This window comes from Podarcis tiliguerta (genome assembly GCF_965153285.1).
Source record: "Podarcis tiliguerta genome assembly, chromosome: 7".
NCBI lineage: Eukaryota > Metazoa > Chordata > Lepidosauria > Squamata > Lacertidae > Podarcis > Podarcis tiliguerta.
The window spans coordinates 62,063,888-62,084,814 of NC_139540.1; the positions used below are offsets into that span (position 1 = coordinate 62,063,888).

The 20,927-nt window shown below is 42.4% G+C and overlaps 1 protein-coding gene across 1 annotated transcript; it reads right to left on the minus strand.

Annotated features, from left to right (window-relative positions):
• Positions 1-1,641: 1,641 nt before the first annotated feature.
• On the minus strand, positions 1,642-20,799 carry RIOK1 (RIO kinase 1). The gene is made up of 18 exons (XM_083449492.1): positions 20,662-20,799; positions 19,320-19,436; positions 17,521-17,722; positions 16,951-17,041; positions 15,197-15,266; positions 15,070-15,112; positions 14,515-14,607; positions 13,026-13,138; positions 12,827-12,907; positions 12,291-12,377; positions 10,784-10,921; positions 9,453-9,556; positions 8,715-8,821; positions 7,621-7,686; positions 6,842-6,961; positions 5,613-5,666; positions 3,989-4,138; positions 1,642-3,708 (listed from the first exon to the last, which is right to left on the minus strand). The coding sequence occupies exons 2-18, from the start codon at positions 19,388-19,390 to the stop codon at positions 3,598-3,600; spliced, it is 1,701 nt and encodes a 566-aa protein (XP_083305618.1). The 5' UTR covers positions 19,391-19,436; positions 20,662-20,799; the 3' UTR covers positions 1,642-3,597.
• Between the last annotated feature and the right edge of the window lie 128 nt (positions 20,800-20,927).

Genomic DNA, 20,927 nt, shown 5'->3' on the forward strand with positions numbered 1-20,927 from the left:
TAGTCCATCAGCTTCATCTGCCATTCTTCCCGGGTAGGTAGGTCTTGTGTCTTCCAGTACTTTGCAATAAGTATTCTTGCTGCTGTCGTAGCGTATATAAAAAAGGTTCTATCCTTCTTTGCCACTGATTGGCCGACAATGCCCAAGAGGAAGGCCTCTGGTTTCTTCAAGAAGGTATATTTAAATACCTTTTTCATTTCATTATAGATCATTTCCCAGAATGCCTTAATCTTCGGGCACGTCCACCAAAGGTGAAAGAAGGTACCTTCAATCTCCTTACATTTCCAACATTTATTATCAGACAAATGATAGATTTTAGCAAGCTTGAACAAATTAAGTTCTTAACCCGAGGTACCACTGTACTCCTCTGCAATTCATTCCCTGTAGCCTATGACAATCAGGTAAACCTAGTTTAATTCTAAGAGGGGGCTGAACATTCAAATGATGCAAACTGGTTGCAACGCTATGTACAATTAAGTGCACACATCGCATCAAATGAAGTGAGGCTTAGCAACGCGGAAGTACAGTGGTACTTCGGGTTAAGAACTTAATTAGTTCTGGAGGTCCGTTCTTAACCTGAACCTGTTCTTAACCTGAAGACCACTTTAGCTAATGGGGCCTCCTGCTGCCGCTGCGCCGCGCGATTTCTGTTCTCATCCTGAAGCAAAGTTCTTAACCCGAGGTACTATTTCTGGGTTAGCGGAGTCTCTAACCTGAAGCGTCTGTAACCTGAAGCGTCTGTAACCTGAGGTACCACTGTATATAGGATCAATGGCACTCCGCAAAACACAAGTCAGAACACGGAACCGGTGGATTCTAGGAACATGACCTGAGCTTTGTTTTCTACCCACAGTTCTGCGAGTATTCAAAAGAACTGAGTGAGAGATGCTCCTGACATTTTTATCTCCGCTCTCTGAAATTAATAGTGCTTTTCCTCCAAAAGCCTGATTTAGAAGGGCAATAAACAGTCCTGTCACCATCTATTACTGGCTCAGAAGGGAAGTCTCTGCTGATTGCAGGTGAATTGCATACCAATTGTCAGCTGTACATCATACAGAGACACATTTCTCTGAAAAGGCTCAGTACACCCAAGACTAAAATAGTATGTGTGTGTATATCTCCAGGTTTGAGAAATACTGATTTAAGACCACTGACACATGTGTGAACACCTTGCTTCCAATTAAGCATTAAAGCAAACGCTAGATTTTTATTCAAAAGCCAGCAAAGCTAGTTTTGTGTGCAGAAGCTGGTGACGATGCAGTATTTTGATGAATGAATGCTACATTAAAAAGGATAAGCTTCTTTTACTGTTGGGAAATGACTGAAAGTTTGCTTCTAGCACCTATGAATTGGAATATCACACCAAATATGCATGAAAGTGTAGACTGTGACACAATCCATTTTACTTCAGGACAGTCTCATTGAAAACACTGCAACTGTTCTGGAATATGTGAACAATCTAGTCCATGATGGTACTTGCACTATTCAAAGGTTTTTAGGCTATCTGTTCTGCAATTTATTTTTTATTTTAAAAGTGGCGTAAACTAATGTTATTGGGCTCAGCCCTCATCTCAGAAGCAATTATTTTGTTTGACTTCACAACTGCAGTGTTATTCATATTTTACAGCAAAACAAAGAGGGTTTTTTTAAAAAAATGAACATTTATTGGGATTGAATTCGTTATTGGAATCCAAAGTGCAACTGGTAGCCCATGAATTTATTTAGTCCTTTAATTATAGACTCAGTACCCATACAGAGAATATTTTCAGGTTTATTTTAAAACAGAAGGGCACCATCGGTAAGGTATATAAAACATTATTGTGTGCAGCTGTTTGAGCACTCTGGCTCCTTAAAAGGCCGAACCAGATAAATATACCACTGTAGTTATAGTTTGCATTGCATTTGTTTAGCCTAAACACTGTAGGCACATCTGCAGAATTGTGCCCCAAACAACACAGCAGTGCTTGTTCTCTGAACTCTGATTTCAAATATTTTGAAAAGAAATGGTAACACTTACACAACAAGATCCAAATAGATTATTGCTCTTACGTATCACAGATCTTCAGTCTGCACGTATCCACTCTCACTGAAGATGGAAAAAGCTGCTCTTCCAAGTTTTACCATTTGAACAAGTACAGTGGTACCTTGGAAGTCGAATGGAATCCATTCTGGAAGTCTGTTCGACTTCCAAAATGTTCAGGAACCAAAGCGCAGCTTTCGATTGGCTGCAGGAAGCTCCTGCAGCCAATCGGAAGCCGTGGAAGTTGTGTTGGACATACGGGTTCCAAAGAACTTTCGAAAACCAGAACAACCACTTCCGGTTTTCAATCGTTCGGGAGTCAATACGTTCCACTCCCAAGGCATTTGAAAACCAAAGTACAGCTGTACTTCTAACAACCAGGAAGCCGAAGGAACAAAAATTTATCACAGAAGAATTAAACACAAAGCAAGTATCACTGGCCCAGTTTGTACATAATGCTAAACCAGATTAGCACAAATGCTTCACCATGAATGATCAAGTCAGAAAATGCTGGCCATTTGGCCTCCTGTACAGCTGCCATGCTATCAGAAGCAAAGCCATGGTTTGCCATAGCATTATATTCAAGCCTGAACTCATGGTAGTTTCTCCAACAAACCAAAAGTTCCTATGTAACACTAAGCCAAACCATGGCTTACTTCCTGGTAGTGCAGCAGGAGCATGGAAGATGTCATGATTTTCTTATTGCATCAGCACACCTTATTTGCTTATACTACTGTAAGCTATAATTTGGCTTACTGTTATGTCCGAATAAGGTCACTGAAGTGTCACAAGCCGATCGAGAAATAAATGACACATTTCCAAAAGAGAAGGCGAGGATTTAATTTAGCTGTCCAGTTAGTAGAGCTTTGCTGGTTTTCTCCCATCAGGCAGGAGGAGGATCCCACTCTTTAACCCTTCACTTGCTGATGAACAGCAGGAACGAGGTACTGCAATAAGCACTGCTGTTCCTTCCCATAGTCCATCCCATTCTAGGCCAACACAAATCCAGACACAGCCAAGAGTGAGGATGATCAACCACCTTTCCAAGCTTGGCTGTTTTCCTTCCCTACCCTCTTCCAGCACACCATCAATACTGTGGATTATGATGAATGGGTAGACAATTTTCATCGCTGTGCACGAGACAAACTGCAGCAGTTCCAATGTAACGGTTAGTTTTAATTCATGAGTATGCATATTCCTCACTATACACATTATTATTTACATATGCATGTGAATCTGCTTTGGAGCATGAAAAAGGAATCTGGCATTGCTCTGGCTGTTCACACTACTAAACTGCAAAATATAACTTGCGTAAATTTCTCTGGACTGGCCAACTGCCTTAAAAGGATTCCATTTGTTTTTATTTATCCACCAAGAAGACTTTCCTGGTGTGAGCTATAGACTATATGCATGGGTAAACAAGCGAATCTCGGTGACTGGTAACAGTATGTCCCTTTCACATTGTTCCTTTGGTGGCCACCAAAATAAATGGCCCATGGGGTTTATTTTACTATCGAAACAGCGACCCATTAAATCACGAATGGCTAAGGCTGCCCATTAGAAATGGCAGCCATGATTTATTTGCCCTTTTTCATTTTTGCAGTCTTCTCTTTCCGTTTCTTCACGTGCTTTGGGGTCTTGTTTTTCCTCTTCTCTCTCTGAGCCTCTTTGGCTATCTTCTTCCGTTCCTGGAAAAAGAAAATATTGTGAATAATAGGCCTAAGTGACCAAGTGGCCTCAGAGAATATTACAGGTTTTATTTATGAATGTTTATGTTTTAATGCTGCGCAATTGGGTTTTTAATGCCACTGGCCCCATCTAGCCCAGTATTGTCTCAGCAATGGCTCTCTGGGCATTGAGACGAGGTTTCTCTCTCGCCCTAGCTACAGATCCCAAAGACTGAACCTGAAATCTTTAGCACACACAAAGCACGCACTCCGCCACGGAAGGTGCATCTGAACAACTAACCTTTTTATCCACGCTGGTTTCAGCAGGTCGATCTTTAGGATGGACAGATTCTTCTTCCTGCTCTTTGCAGCCCAACTCTGAATGGTCAGAACTGTCATTGTCCTCTGAATCAGATTCTGCCTCCTCTGTATTTTCAAGGAGAGCAGGCACCTAAAAGGCAGACAACATAATTGTGTCATTCTAGTTCTGGACTTCAAAGTGTCAAGAAAAGCTCCATAGGAAATAACGCTGGATGCACAACAATTCTGGAGAATTCTTCTTCGTTCTCACTTAAATCTAATTGTTTTTGTAAGTTCACAAAGGAGTCAACATACATTGCTGAACTCTCTTTTTCTTCACATACCAATTTATACAATTGCTGTACTTTTCCCTCAGAGGAATATATATATATATATACACCCATAACAACCTGGAGCCCTCCAGATATTTTGGATCAAAACTCTCATTATCCCTAGCCATGCTAGCAGGGGATGATGGGAATTGTAATCTAAAATATCTGGAGAGTATTACATTGGAGAAGGGTACTCTAAGCCAGGGTTTCCCAAGTTTGGGTCTCCAGCTGCAAGCTAGGATTGATGGGAGTTGTATTTCAAAACTAGCTGGAGACCCAAGAATGAAGAATCTGAGCCCTCCAGGGCTTGTTGGGCTACGATTCTCATAAGCCCCAGCCATCATGGCCAATGGTCAGGAATGATGGGAACTGGGAGTCCAACAACATCTGGAGAGCATCAGGTTCCGTATTCTTGCCTCAACAGCTGGTTGAACACATGGATCATCAATGAACCATCACAAATCTACCCTCACAGCCAAGTTTTTGTATCTGCTCACATTGCCTCAAACACAATGATTCCCCCCCCCTGTGAAGTCAGTTGCATCATCAAGCATAAAGTAATCAAGTAATGAACGTGAACAAGCAAACTAGGTATTGTATATCATCACAAGAAGAACTGTTCTAGTAGCTAAAAGGTCGCTGTAAAGACAATATGCAATTTGATTCTAGTGAAAGCAAAGCAGCCTTAGGATGGATACTAGGTAACCATTTCTAAACTCGGAGATTAATTAGGCAAGGGTCCAACCTGCTCAGGAAAAGTTGGAGATTTGGAAGAACAATTCCAATATCAAACTAGGGAATCCTGCTTTTTACGAAGGAAGAGGCTAGATAACCCACAAGGCTTCTTCCAGTTCTACAATGGCATGCCAATTCATGGTGAAAGGGAGGTTTGCTATGGTTTGGAAAGATGCCTGAATTTGCAAACTACGGCTTGAAATGGGTTTGTAAACTATTGCTAGTCAGTGTCACTCATTTGTAACAAATCACAAACCACAGCCCTACCTCCAGAGGTTGCTAAACCATGGAGAGGCAAGTATGGATTTATGAAGCCGAGGGTTGGAAAAATGAAGGCAGACAAACAGATCTAAGCCATCACCTGCTGATTGTGTATTGTTTGGTATGATGTTTGACACAAGCTTATGATTCCATAGACTAGGATATTTCAGCTAATAGAAACAAAACATTCCATATTTCCATATTTCCCTAATACATACATACAATGCAAATTCAATCTTGTGAGAAGCTTCATACAAAGTGATCTTTTCACACGGAAGAATACAATCTCAGACTTACCTTCTGGACACCTGATAAATCCTTCTTTAACCCTGTCACAGTCTGGTAGAGAATCTGCATAGGAAATAAATATAAGAAACCTGGAATAAACGTTTGCATTTATATAGCACACTTCAAATGTCCAAGGGCTTCATATATATTATCCTGGTAATCCTTCTCAATGAGCCTTTTGGGGAAGCAGCAATATGAAGTTGGATGTCTCCAGTCTATGTCCCTCAGCCTACCCATTACATTACATTGGCTCAGTTGACACAAAGCACTGATCACTGCGTCAAGTACTCAGTGTGCCCATTAACACCCTACTGTTCTGTGAATACAGACATTCATTCATTAATGCATACAGATTTATAAACTGATTCATAGCCTCAAGCCACTGAAGGAGTCCAAATGAAATAAAACAGACACAAAAATCACAAAGTCTTTACGAAAACTAAAGCAATTTCTACAAACAACGAAAAACCTTTTCACAAGATAAACAAATAAAATTTGATAGAATGATTGTGTCACCCCTTCAGGGCATGCTTTCATAGACAAAAAAACACACGCTTGCAGTAGATGTCTGAACATAAAGATGCTAGGCGCTTCTCTGATTTCAATTGGTAACATATTCCAGAGGGCTGCAGCCGGAATGCTAAAAGCCCCTGTTTCTAGTACAAACTAAGCATAACTCTGGGGCACACACTACTCTCAGCAGTGCCTTATCTGAGCAGCAATTAACAGGCAGGGATATATAGTATGAGGCTGTCCCTTAGGTAACCTGTCCCAGTATTTACATAATGACCATCCCTTTTATAGTCATAATCTACCATTTCTGAGACCAACTGAGGCTGTAATTGTGGAACTTTAAATAGAGGAAGAAAAGACTGAGAGGTTTCCTTTAGGAACATTGTTTTATTACAAGCTTGCTACCATCATTACAGTGTATCGTGCCATGTTCTGGTCAGTACAGTGGTACCTCGGGTTACATACGCTTCACGTTACATACGCTTCAGGTTACAGACTCCGCTAACCCAGAAATATTACCTCAGGTTAAGAACTTTGCTTCAGGATGAGAACAGAAATCGTGCTCTGGCAGCATGACAGCAGCAGGAGGCCCCATTAGCTAAAGTGGTGCTTCAGGTTAAGAACAGTTTCAGGTTAAGAACGGACCTCCAGAACGAATTAAGTACTTAACCCGAGGTACCACTGTATGTGCAACCTCAAATTCCACATAGTCCAAGGATACTTACATTATCTTGCTGCACATTTAAGGCTGTCTCTTCCTCCTTCAGCTTCATCATTATGTCAACATCCCTCTCGTAGTTCTTAACTTCAGTCAGAGTTCTTGGGATATACGCTTTCTTGAACACCTAACAAGACGAAATAACCACAAACATTCATTCAGTTCTGCAATACCGAAGTTTTAATAAAGAGTATACGACTACATCAGCAAAAATCGTCAACCTCTGACATTATGTCTAGTTTGGTTCTCAGGAATATGTTTACATGGACAGGCAACATGGAAATCAGGTGGCCTAGATTTGGCCAGTAACAATTGTTGTAATTATGTCAACATATTTAACAGTTGGCATGATTAGAAACCTTATCTGTGATCACTGTATTCCTACACTGGTCACATTACCACATCATGCTAAGCCATGACAGCTTGTAGTGCCATCTGGACCCACAAAGTATGGTTCGTTTTGACAACCCAACCTGTGGTTAATGCTGGCTTTTGTGAAACCAACCATGGTTAGTGTTAACCACTATGCCATACAGACAACAACACGAGAAACCATGGTTTGGCAGGATGTGGGAACACTGCCATCGTGTAGTCCACATGAGGGGCCACTTGGGAACAGGTGGAAACACTCAAGTATAGAAAGAGAAAGACTGTGAGGCCAAAAATCTCACGGGCATTTAGATACTGTAAAAACATTTATAATAAAGACACTGCAGAAAATTGTCAAAGTACAGAAGAGACACAACAGATACAGAAGATGGGGAGGAAATCCAGGCTCTGGCTTACCTCTTCATCCACATTATCCTGATTGGACCTTTCCTCCTCTGTCCTCTCACACGATATTTCCATTGCCTACAGGATATAATGCAAGACTTTTAACAGTCACTCAAAGGCCGCCAAGACCTAAATGCTCTCCACGTAGCCCTCAGAAATAGCTCTTCCTATTTCAGTCACCGCTACCTCTCCCAGCGGGGCTGTCCCTGTCCCAGAATAGGCTTTCTACAAGGGACTGCCTTTAAAAACAGATGGGAAATTTGAATTGGTCAAAAACGTGCAGGCCAGACTTTTGTTCAGAGCATGTAAACTCTTTATTCTTTCTCAAATTCACTGGATGCCTCTTTCATCTGGGCTCAATTAAAACTGCTAATTTTACCCTTCAAAGCTCTAAACTGTCCAGGTTCTGGTTACCTTAACAACTCTGACGTCCGATACAGAACTTCCCATGCTTCAAAATCAGCTTTGGACGTCTTAATACATGTCCTGTGGAAACCCCCTGTTCTCCGTGCCTTCTTTTCATTGCTATTAAAACCTTTTTTTTTTCAGACTTATAATCCTTTAAAAGTTTGACTATTGCTGTCCTCATTGTGTTTTTTTAAACTTTACTTATTATTAGCATTTTTAATGTACATGCTGTACTTCTGTTGTGCATTTTATGTTGTAAAGCCACTCCATATGAGTAGAAGAATACAGTACAAATAAGCAACTGGCTGAATTGAGTGGCTAAGTCTTCAACCTTATATAGCTCCAACCGCCCTCAGTTAGGTCAGGGATAATTTGAGCTGTAGTCCAAAACAACAGGAGGGCACCAAGTTGGGGAAGGTTAACTCTGAGAATTAGGGTAGAGTACTAGACCAAGAATGCAGACGTTATGAGTTTGTGGGAAAGGACCGAAACAGACACACTTTTTTCCCACCCTTCATATTTCATCAGCAGTGTATGTGTATCTATAGCAGGATGCAGAAACCTTTGCAAAAACAACATCATTGCTATACACAATAGCTAGATCAGCTTTCATTTATAAAAAGAGAATTGTAGGAGAGCTGAACTTATTTCTTCCCTCCTAATGCTTTCCCACAGAGGCAAAATCTCTAAAGCTTTACCTTTTCAAGGTAAGCATCCATGTTCTCGTTAGTAATAGATGGATCGGTAACGAATTCAAAGAGTTCTCTCACCGTCATCACCGCAACATTGTACTTCCGGAAAAAATCTGCCAGAAACGACCAAAGGCAACATAAGATATTAGCACCTATGCAAACCAAATGCAGTGTGGAATATCTGAACTCTTGTAAAATAAAAAAAAATTACATCTTTCCGCAGGGCCTGCAAGACAAAGCTGTTCCACCAGGCCTTTGGCCAGGGCACAGCCTGACTCCCTCCTTTGGCAATCCTCACAGAACTTCTAGCCCAATGGTTGCCATTAATTTGATTGGAATTAATTTTAGAATGAAATGGTTTTAGAATGTTTTATCGTTTTACCGTTGTTAGCCGCTTTGAGCCCAGCTTCGGCTGGGGAGGGCGGGATATAAATAAAATTTATTATTATTTATTATTACTAGAATAACTCTGTTATTTGGTGGAGTCCTCAAGAGTTATCCTGGGCAGTGGATGTTGAAGCAACCAATCTCCAAAGCATATCCGAGTCGAAATATCATTCGAGATAACTCAATAATAATTTTAATTTGCAGGAAAATCTATACCAGTGCCCATTCAAAACTGTATGTATGAGCAATCGGGATCAGATCCATGCATGCAAATCTGTCAAGTGGCAGGGGATTAAATCATGCACACAAAAATATTCAAGATATCCAGGATGTTGATGTTCCTTAGCTGGAGCTCACCGTTGATGTTAGAGCAATCTTTCCTCAGGAATTCTAAAGCATGTGGGTGGTCGTGTTCCACCGACTGGGACACATCTATGATGTATACCTCACCACTGTGATACCTGGAGACGTGGGAATAAGCAACACAATGCTATCGTTATTACTGCTGTTTCTGAAAGTTTAGTAAAGGTAAAGGTACCCCTGCCCGTACGGGCCAGTCTTGACAGAATCTAGGGTTGTGCGCCCATCTCACTCAAGAGGCCGGGGGGCAGTGCTGTCCGGAGACACTTCCGGGTCACGTGGCCAGCGTGACATCGCTGCTCTGGCAAGCCAGAGCCACACACGGAAACGCCGTTTACCTTCCCGCTAGTAAGCGGTCCCTATTTATCTACTTGCACCCGAGAGTGCTTTCGAACTGCTAGGTTGGCAGGCGCTGGGACCGAACAACGGGAGCGCACCCCGCTGCGGGGATTCGAACCGCCGACCTTTCGACTGGCAAGCCCTAGGCGCTGAGGCTTTTACCCACAGCGCCACCCGCGTCTGAAAGTTTACTAGGGACTTTTTACGGAACGTTCTACCACTTAGAGTGAAAGAGGGAGGTCATTAGAATTTCAGCTAATGTAAAGCACAAGTCATTTCTGTGAAATAAGACCACTGTATGCCCTATGATTGTTTTGTTTACTTAAATAAAAATGCATTTAATTATTATTATTTTATTATTTTTTTCTACTTGAAAGCAGAGGGCAGATCAGAAGATACAAACAAAGGCGATCAATGCATTTTAGATATTTTCTTAATCTCATTTCTTATTTCTCGCCATAAGCCTGCGTACCAAGGAAGGCGAGGCAGGAGAATCTAAGCGCAGATGTCTTTAAGATCCATGAAAAGCTGGATAGAGACTTATAAAAGATACTTGACCAAGGTTTTAACTTTAGGGAAACCTTGGAAACAGAGACGAAGGAGCATGTCAAACACCTGAATCTTAGGATGGCAAAAGATGCTTGATCCAAGTCCAATTACATCTCTTGCTATACATATTTATTTTTATACTGCAGAAAAATAGCCAACCTTCACTGAACCCCCAAAATGGTTTCAGGAAAAAAGGAGAATAGAAGCTCATTTACAATTGACCTCATTTTGTAGGATAAATTCAGCTTTTCGTTTTTCATTTTGTGTCTTGGAAACTGCACCAATTTTTAAAGAGCTCTTGTGTAACAATGGCACAAATCATCTTTCAAATTCACAGGCTGTGGAGCCAGGAGGACAACACCCTAGCTCCAGGGCAGAATTGTGCAAGGTAACATATACGGATGAAAGAAGTATCAACGTTCAGCTTATTTAAAACATACAGCATGTTAAATTCACTGAGATCTGCATGAACGAGCTTGGCATCTTGGTACATTCTTCTCATGTATTGTATGACTTGCAGATACAACTCCCGAGCTTTGGATTCCGACAGCTGGGCGTTTTTCAACAATGGAGCAGGCCTTGGATCAAAAGGAAAAGGAGAGAGAGAAGGGGGGAAAAACCAGAATATAATCAACAGCTGTCCTCCTTCTCCAATACCATACCCACTTTGGCTAACAGAATGCGAGCTCTGCTGGATCAGGCCAAAGGCCCATCGAGTCCAATGTCCCATTTCCCACAATGGTCAACCAAATGTCCATGGGAAGCTCATAAGCAGGACCAGAGTGTTACAGCACTCCCCCCAATTGCAATTCTCAGAGACTGGTATTCGGAGGCATAAGCTATTGGAAGAAAGGGCCAAAGACAACACCTCCCCTTGTAACCTATTTTCAAATACAGTGGTACCTCAGGTTAAGTACTTAATTCGTTCCGGAGGTCTGTACTTAACCTGAAACTGTTCTTAACCAGAAGCACCACTTTAGCTAATGGGGCCTCCTGCTGCTGCGCTGCCGCCGGAGCACAATTTCTGTTCTCATCCTGAAGCAAAGTTCTTAACCTGAAGCACTATTTCTGGGTTAGCGGAGTCTGTAACCTGAAGCGTATGTAACCCGAGGTACCACTGTACCTGACTTCTGAATAATTCTCCACTGCATTACACACACACACACACACACACACACACACCTATTCCCCTCCCTTCCCCTACTTTTTTCTTATTCTTTCCTTTTTTCCCTTCTATGGTGTCTTCTATCTATCTACCTCTCTATCACAGTTACTATTATTATCACTATTTGTTTTATTTCAGTAGACATCTCTCTCATTTCCTTTGCGCATGTGTCTTTTGTATTTGCTTATCCTAATGTAATTTCTAATGGGTGGGGTAAGCTAATCAAGTATGTACAGTAGTACCTCGGTTTTTGAACGTCTCTGTTGACAAACGTTTCAGTTTTCGAACGCTGTAAACCCGGAAGTAAACACTTCGGTTTTCTAACACGCCTTGGAAGTCAAACATGCCACACAGCTCCCACTGAGTGCATATGTTATTTTTCTCATATTTGTTTATTAAATGTGCAGACCACCCTTTGCGCCTTGGTTTTTGAACATTTCAGAACTTGAACGGTCTTCCGGAATGGATTACATTAGAAAACCAAAGTACCACTGTATTCACATCTAACAAATTATATTATTTTTCTCCCCGTTTGCTTTCAGATTTTAATTATTTAGGCTCCCCCCCACAAGCAATAATGAGACAGCCCTGTCTGAACTACATGACAATACAAGAGCATTTTTTTTGAGATTGATAGATGATAGATAGATAGATGAGAAAACTCAGTAACAGAGCTATGAACTTGCTTCTGACTAGAGAGACACAGGATTGAATTGCTAATAAAGTGATTTCTTTATATAAAAAAATACACAAACACGAACAAAGTTTCTGAGTATACTTACATGTCATTTTTGCCAATAAAGCTCATAACAAGAACGTGACTTCTGAGCATAATAGGTTCTGGGCATGGAATTTGGGCTGTATGTAACCTACAAAAAAAAAAGGCCCCCAGAAATAACATTATCCAGCATGCAGGGTTTTTTTAAAAACACTTGTAACATTTACTAAAATGTTCTAAGTTTTTTTTTTAAGCCCATTAATAGTTATAGCACAAAAAAGACTCCATTTATCTGTCAGAAAGGTAAGCATGACTTGTGGGGAAATGGGAATGTTCATCTATGGGAGAAGGGACTGGGGTTAGCAAAATTCTCGTCTCTTCAAACCCTAGGATTCCATTTTAATTTCCCAAGGGAGCCCATTAAAATGTTCATTTGATCCACTACAAAATGGAGCATAGCAGCCTTTGCAAAGGTGTTCTGGACTACAACTCTCTGTGCCTGGTGGCTGTTGTAGGCTGGAACAGCTGGAGGGCACGAGGTTGATGAAAGTTGGCGTATGGGAACAAAGCCTTGGCCAAAATGTTTGAAAAAAAGGTCACCTTGTTAAATTCCTCATTTCTTTTTCTGCCCACGTCTTGACCATTTTTCTTGGGTTTCCTTTACAGTAGCCATGGCGAAACCTTGAAGAAAAAACAACAGGCAAATGCAATTATAAAAAACCCCAGCATGGAAATTATTGTTATGGAAAACGTCAAGTAAGCCTGCACACATAAGTAAAAATTAAAATCTCAGACTCACCTGAACTCTCCACTCACATACTTATCCCGATCTTTAAACATCAGTATAGACGTTTTATAAATCTTTATGGCTCTGTTCTCTCCGTTTGCTGTGTTGGCATGATATACATTAGCCTAGCAAATTGCAAATGGGCAAAACAAAAATTTATCAAGGTATGTATCATCTGATCTTTATTCAAGGATAAAGACCCTGTTGCTAAAAAAAACCCCATAGTTTTAAGATTACAATCCAAGGAGATCCTATACTACAAAAGTCTACTTAATCCACCAAGCTGAAGGCAGCTCAAGAAACCAATAGGTCCTACTGCCTAACTGGCCTACAAAAACCAGGTTATTAAGGACTAAGCAAGCCAAAATACAAGGCTAACAGGTCAGTACAGTGGTGCCTTCGGTTACGAACGTAATTCGTTCCGGAGGTCCGTTCTTAAGCCAAAACCGTTCTTAACATGAGGCACGCTTTCGCTAATGGCGTCTCCTGCTGCCGCCGCCACACAACTTGCGCTCGCATCCCGGGGCAAAGTTCACAACCTGGAGCATCTACTTCCAGGTTAGCGGAGCTCGTAACCCGAAGTGTTCGCAAGGAGGGCGGTACGTAACACGAGGTTCCACTGTACCTGTGCAGCCCTATTCCAGAAGGCACCTGCGCAGAACCACATTTCTGTTTACATTTTCAGTCCCCAAAGACTTGGATCATGAACAGGAGAGGCATGTGGGGACATACCTGCATACTTCTGCATGCATGTGCAAACCATGGCGCCAATGATGCACACAATTTGCATGAAGCACGCAGAACAAGATTCCTTTCATGAACATAATGAAGATGGATGTAAAGTTCTCACAAAATGAATCCTGTTCTGCTACACTGCTGCACATACCAAGCCCACTTATTACCGTATTTTTCCGTCTATAAGACGCCCCCATGTATAAGACGCCCCCTATTTTGGGGGACTCAGATTTAAGAAAATGGGGGGAGATGGTCCCGTGTATAAGACACCCCCTTAATTTTTGACATTATTTTTAAGGGGGAAAACCTAGTCTTATACACGGAAAAATACGGTAAATAAGATCAATCATCCAGCACAGGGACTTCTAACTGGCAGCTTGCAAGCTGGATCTGACCCTCCAAAAGGTAATTATTTTTAAAGCTCAGAATTCACAGGCTGGATTACATTATGTTCTGTGTTACAATGACCAGGATTCTGCTTCTAATCTTCTCACAGCATTGATTGAGAGTAGAAGGAAGAAATCACCCAACTGCAGCTCACAATCGTAACACTAAAACATTGTTTAGTGTCGTGTACAACCTCTCCATTGTCTTTGCATGCTTATACTGTATAACTGTCTGCCGCTTACATAATAACTTGAGTTTGAACCAATTTGGTTTTTATTTGTATTTTGAAAATGTGTTGTGTGTTTAATTGGGACCCTCTTTTTAGTCTAATGGTGTTAAACAGATTACTATAGCCGGCTCTTTTTGCGGTGAAACCAACCTCTTTTCCTGTGCTGATGCAGCCATTGATCTCCGATATGACACCTCTGGTTAGCATCTTGAACAGAATCATTCTAGTCCTTGGATCCAGAACCTCAGGAAAGCAACAAAACAGCCCTATGAAATGGCATTACTTGGAACTGCTCCCCAGAAACTTTTCTCTTGCATTTATTGCTCCCGTCAAAATTCTTGCATATAAGATTATATAAAATAATAAAAACACAAAGAGAGCTAAGAGCATTGGGTTTTTTTAGGAGCTAAGTGTTAGGTTAGCTCCTAAAGCCAAGCCAAGAATTAGAACAATAAATCACAGTAAAAATGGTTGATTAAAATGGAGTAAGTAAATACCAAGATTAAGCAAAAGTGGAAGACAATAGCACACTAAAAGCTACAGAGCTATGCACAACCACTACAGAATTCTTCAGGACTTACTTCTGAGTAAATGTGGTTGAATCATTTTATTACGTCAGTTTGCTTTTTTAAAAAGGTGAGGACTCTTGATTTTTATTTAAATGGGGATTTTTTTTGCAACTGTCTGATACTTTGCGTGACTTACTTGTTCCACTGTCGCTCGGTCTGACTTGTCTTTCACCCGGTACCTAGTGGAAACAAAGGAATTTCATGGTCCACTATGCTTCATTTGGATAATACTGAAATACAAATGTGTCATCCTCACTACTTACATTTCTGCGTCTCTCTGCCTGGACTTCTCAGTAACTTTATTTATAACAGAGTCAGCAAAGTGTAGCCTGTCTTGAAGGGGGAAAACACAAACATATAAGGAAATTAACACCAATACATTCCTCTTTCGCCTACCCGCACCTCTCAATTTAAAACTAGCTTCTGACTCTGCAGCTTGAAAATGGGTCACACTCCTTATCCAAGACACATCAAGAAAAATGTCCTTGTTGCGATGTCTGTAAAATAAAGCCATTACCCACAACAAAGGTACTATGTTCGGCTTCTTTTTAGTCCAAAAATCATTTAAACACAAGTACAGTCGTACCTCGGGTTACAAACACTTCAGGTTACAGACTCCGCTAACCTGGAAGTAGTACCTCGGGTTAAGAACTTTACCTCAAGATGAGAACAGAAATTGTGCACCAGTGACGCGGCGGCAGCATAAGGCCCCATTAGCTAAAGTGGTACCTCAAGTTAAGAATGGTTTCAGGTTAAGAACGGACCTCCAGAACAAATTAATAAGTAATCAGAGGTACCACTGTAGTTTCAGGCCTGCTATTTCGGCAGGAAGTGAACAATACAGAGAACTAGGCCACACTCTTAGAGTCTCCTCCAACACCCTCCTAAGGTTTCAGACAATGGCACACAAAAGAGATGTCTATTACATTGCTCTCACATAGCCATGAATATACTGGGGTGTTGAAGAAGAAATCTGGTATGAATAACTTCCTTCTCTCTTCCTGTGGCCAAAGGAACTTAAGGTTTGCTACAGAAGTAACTAAGGGTGTGCTGTGGGATGCAGGACCTGCAAATGGAGGAAGGTTCGGTGATACCTGCTGTTGTGCAGACAGAGAATGGGCTGTATCAGAATGAGAGAACTTGTAGCTCTCCCAATGTTGTTGGACTCACAACATTTATCTACCCTATCCAGCGTAACCAATCATCAGGGATGACGGCAGTTGTAGTCAAGCAACATCAGGAGGGCCACAGCATCCTTGTCCTGTGACAGCCATAGTGTGCAACGTGCTACACAGAAAATATGATTAAAAAAGAATAGCTTAAAAAGAAAAAGATCAAGTTAATCCCCCCCACCGCGGCCACCCAATGGTTACCATTACGGTACAGTGGTACCTCGGGTTAAGAACTTAATTCATTCCGGAGGTCCATTCTTAACCTGAAACTGTTCTTAACCTGAAGCACCACTTTAGCTAATGGGGCCTCCCGCTGCCGCCAGAGCATGATTTCTGTTCTCATCCTGAAGCAAAGTTCTTAACCCGAGGTACTATTTCTGGGTTAGCGGAGTCTGTAACCTGAAGCGTCTGTAACCTGAAGCATATGTAACCCAAGGTACCACTGTATAGTCTTTTCAAGCAGGGCTGGTTTTCAGCATCGTGATATATCAGCAGCTAAATACCATGATATACTGATATATTTCTGACTCTGGAATGTATCTCGACTGTTTCTTCCTCCCCACCGAGATACATCAGCCAGCCCTACAGATGATCAAGTCCTGTGCCCCCTTGCATGAGCTGGGGGGGGGGGTGACCTCAAAGGTGTAGGTAGGCAGGAGCACAGAGCCTGAGAAACACATTTTCAGGCTGTGTGTGCCTGTCTGCAGTTCTTAAACTCATACTGATGAGTTACATTAGGGAGTGTGACACACGTGGATTCACCAACTTCAACCCAGCCAATATGGCTATTCGGCACAGTCCTTAGCAAATACCTAGTTCTAGAAAACGAGAATGACTGCTCTTACCTAGATTGATTTTATTCTCAAACTTTCTTAGGGCCTTATCTGTAGGAGTGGACATTTTGGCCGCGTTGCAGCTAGGAATTTGCTTATTGGCCTGAAACAAAAACACAAAAAAAGAAACCCCGTCACACAATCGTACTCCCGATCTCATAACCAGAGCTATACAATCCGGACATCATGCTTGCACAACCCATCCTTTCTCATGCAAATTTCGCAGACCATCCACCTGCGTACAAAAGCCCAATCAGCATGTGAAGTCAAGCTCTGATAAACACTTTAACCATGGTTATGCCGAGGAGTGAGGGGTATATTTGCACCAGAGGAAGAGGGAGCGTGCAATGCTGCAACTCACTCCAGATCCCTCATTACAGAGTTACAGAAAATGGGGTTAAAAAGGACCTTGGAGGTTGTCCAGTCCAGGGGCAGGAAACCTGCTTCCCTCCAAAGGTTGTTGGACTACAATTCCTATCATCCCTCCAGGTGTAGCTAGGATCTAAACCTGAGGCCATCTAAAAATTCACTTAAGAGCAACAACAAGTTGACACCCTCAAGCCACACATTCCTTGAACATACCTGAGGGTTTCTGCCTGCAGATAACGGATTTCGCTTCGTGAGCTTCCCCATGGCATCGTCCCAGTCCCAATCGCTGTCGTCCTCCTCCTCCTCGCCACTCTCATCCAATTCACCCTCGTCTGCTTCCTCACACAAACGTGGCTGCTGCGCTATAAAGACTGCCTTCTCCTCTTCAGCTGCTTTCGAAGCCTGTGTGCGTTCGCTAACGTATGTATTTTAAAAGCACGTATTTAGTAAAATCACGGTAAACTCATCAAGTTGCGCAAAGCCAGCAACACAGTACAACTAGCTCCTTGTCGTCATCATAATCATCAGTATTATTATTATACTGAAATAGTACCTTGGAGCACAGATTAATTGCTGCTTTGCTGTTAGCCGTCCCAGGTAAGTTCACTGACTATCTTCCAAGCTTCCTTGAGGCTCAGTGTCACACCTGGGAGATTCCCCCTTGCCCCTCTTGTGTACAAGAAGGGGGACAAGTATCAAGGTGACCTGCAAGCCTTTCCAAGGTTCATGCTCAGCAAACCCTGCCCCTGAAAGACTGTGAGGGAATGCCTCTGCAAGGAATGTAAGGCTCAGTGGTACAGCATCCGCTTTGTGGTTCAATCCCAGGCATCTCCAGAAAACGTCCCAGTTTAAAACCCTGGAGATCTGCTGCTGTTAAGTGTAGAAAATACTGTGATAGAGGAATGAATGATCCTGTTCAGTATGTGGCAGCTTCCTATGTCCATGCCTCCAATGCCCACATCTGTAAAAGATGGGCTTAGGCACATCAGCTATGTGAATATGCTTTCACACAACTGGAAACCTTACGTGAAGAGGATTCTCAGTCTTGCAGCAATGTGTCCATGCTTTTCTTTTGCAGACACCCACACTGAGCGCATGGGTGTCAGGGGCAGGCAGGATGACCCAACAGCCTCTTCTGCATGCTGTATGTGCACAACAATTTCTGAAGAAGGCTATTGGTAGTGTTGAAACCGATGAAATTTTGAAGTAGGGTGTATTAGTTCTGAACTTTTACTATAACTCAATTTAGTTTGCAAGTAGGCAGAAACAAAATAGATTTATCCTGTATATTATTATTACAGATATCGTAGACAATAAAAAAGAGAAATACAGCTTTGCAACCTCTTTTTTTTTTTACTGTAGTAAGATTCAGTGTTTCTTTGGTTGTTGGATTCCATCCCCTCCCTTCCTTTCATTTGATCTGCATTTTAAAAGAAAGTAGCTACTGTGAAGGTTGGCACTTGACTACTGGGAAGAACAGCATTGGTGGCAGTTACGTTTTTCGGCTACTTATCCACACCGGTCTAAATTTCTGTGCATCTCCCTTATTGATAAGTGAATTAGCTGAAAGTCTTATAAATAACATTATCGGATCATAGATACCCCTCCATGAATGGAGATGCACGAGAAATCCAGCAAGAGGAATTGGGAACAAAAGTACAAGCACGATTCATTATTAGGCCTTGGATACTGTAAACAGGATATGGCAGCTTTTGTAAAAACTGCCTATAACTGAAGGCAACCCAGGAAGTCCATACGAGAAACATACCCTTGAAAAAAATCACATTTCATAATGTGGTACATTATGGAAACTGGGCCCAACCTACGACGGGTTAGGAAAAGAAAGGAAAAAATACCCCCAAATGTTCTGCTGCTCTTCTGTGTCAACATCACATTGCTACTCTCTTTTTCTCCCCATACTTCAAACAGCCTCTCCAGAAAGATGACTCTGCGGAGGTCTGTTCTTTCACACCACCTGAAAAATCACTTTGACAATTCTATTGTTCCATTACCTGTCTGAAGATTCCGCATCATCAAATTGCCCTGGAACTATTTTGCTCATAATTTTCACCCTGTAATTCATTGCGGCAAGTAGAAGATCTCCAATGCACACAACCCTGATCCACTTCCTGTAAAATATATATGGTACAATAAGACAATGTTTTACACACTATTTATTGCGAGTGGGTGGGTGGTGTGCTTGCTGTACGCATCCATGTAGTAGGCCCAACCTGTTACAATATTCCATAACTGATTGTTGTCCGACTGTTGTGTTAAGGCTGTTTTATTATGATTTTAGCATTGTTAGCTTTTTGTTATTGTTGTAAGCCATCCTCCCTATGGGAGGAAGGGTTGGTTATAAGAATGATGAAATAGTAAATAAATGAAATAAAAACAATTGTTCTTGTTCTGGAAGGAAGGATTCAAGCACATACTGGGAATTTAGGCTTGAACAATTAAAGCGGATTGAAGTGCTCTGTCCAATCCCTTAAAAACAACAACAAGATTTTCTGGGATTAGGAAAAGGATGGTGAAATTACACTGGGAAGTGTGAGACGAACCAATTCAATGGGAAGACGTGTAAATACTCCAGAAGCAAATTAGAGCGAACGCTCATTGTTGCAGAACTGTTAAGAAGCCAGAGCAAAAACTCCATAACTTGGAATAATATTTGCGCAAGCAAATCAGTATAAACAGGTCATCTGGAGGTGGTGCCATTAAGGAACTTGACCATTATTTGACCATAACCCTTTTTAACCAGTCAAATACCCATCTCCAGGGTTTGGCAGGCTGAAAATTAGAACCCTTACCCACCATCCAACAACTGCTAGGAACCCAAGTTTGAGAAACACTGCTCAACTAAGTCTATAGAGCACAGAACCAGGAATGCAACTATTCCAGATCATTTCACACAGCACACTTGACTACAACCCCGCCTGGGGACTCGCACAAAGCGTGGAAATTATACGTCTCAACAGAGCAACATCCTGCGTGTACATCCTACAGAAGATCGCGCCAGGCTGGACTTCAACTCCGGCTACTCAGGAGGTAGCACAAACTATAGGAGGCGGCCTGCCTTTTAACCAGGTCCGAAACTGTACGCTCCTAACCCCCGGAGGCTCTACTCCGGGGTCCCCAACGCGGTGCCCGCAGCAGCCAGCAAGGGGAAAAGCGCAAAAGCACACTGGCTGCCCAGGCCTCTTGCGGGGAGCGCTGCTTTCGGACAAAGGTCCACGCCAAGCCCCGCTCCGGTTTTGCGTCTCCCATTTGACCAGGCCTCCTCTCCCTTCCCCCCTGTGCCCTAGCCGCTGTTTCTTCCCACCCCGCCGCCCGTTTCCTGCTGCCCAGGCCTACCTTTCCTTCCGCCGACACGCTGCCCGGCTCCGCAGGGCTCAGCCCAGCCCTCTTTCTCCTCCTCCCCTTCTCCCTCGCGCCAATCCGGGCGCCCGTCGCTGCCGGCGCCTGCCCAATCGAGGGGAAGGGGAGGATCGCGAAGAGGATCGGAGCCGGCGCCGGAGCAACGGAGGGAGGGAAGGAGTTTCGCTTCGGCGTGGATGGAGAGCCGGGCGGACGCGCGCATCGCATAGCCCCTGAACCATTTGCGCAAGATGCACTTCGAA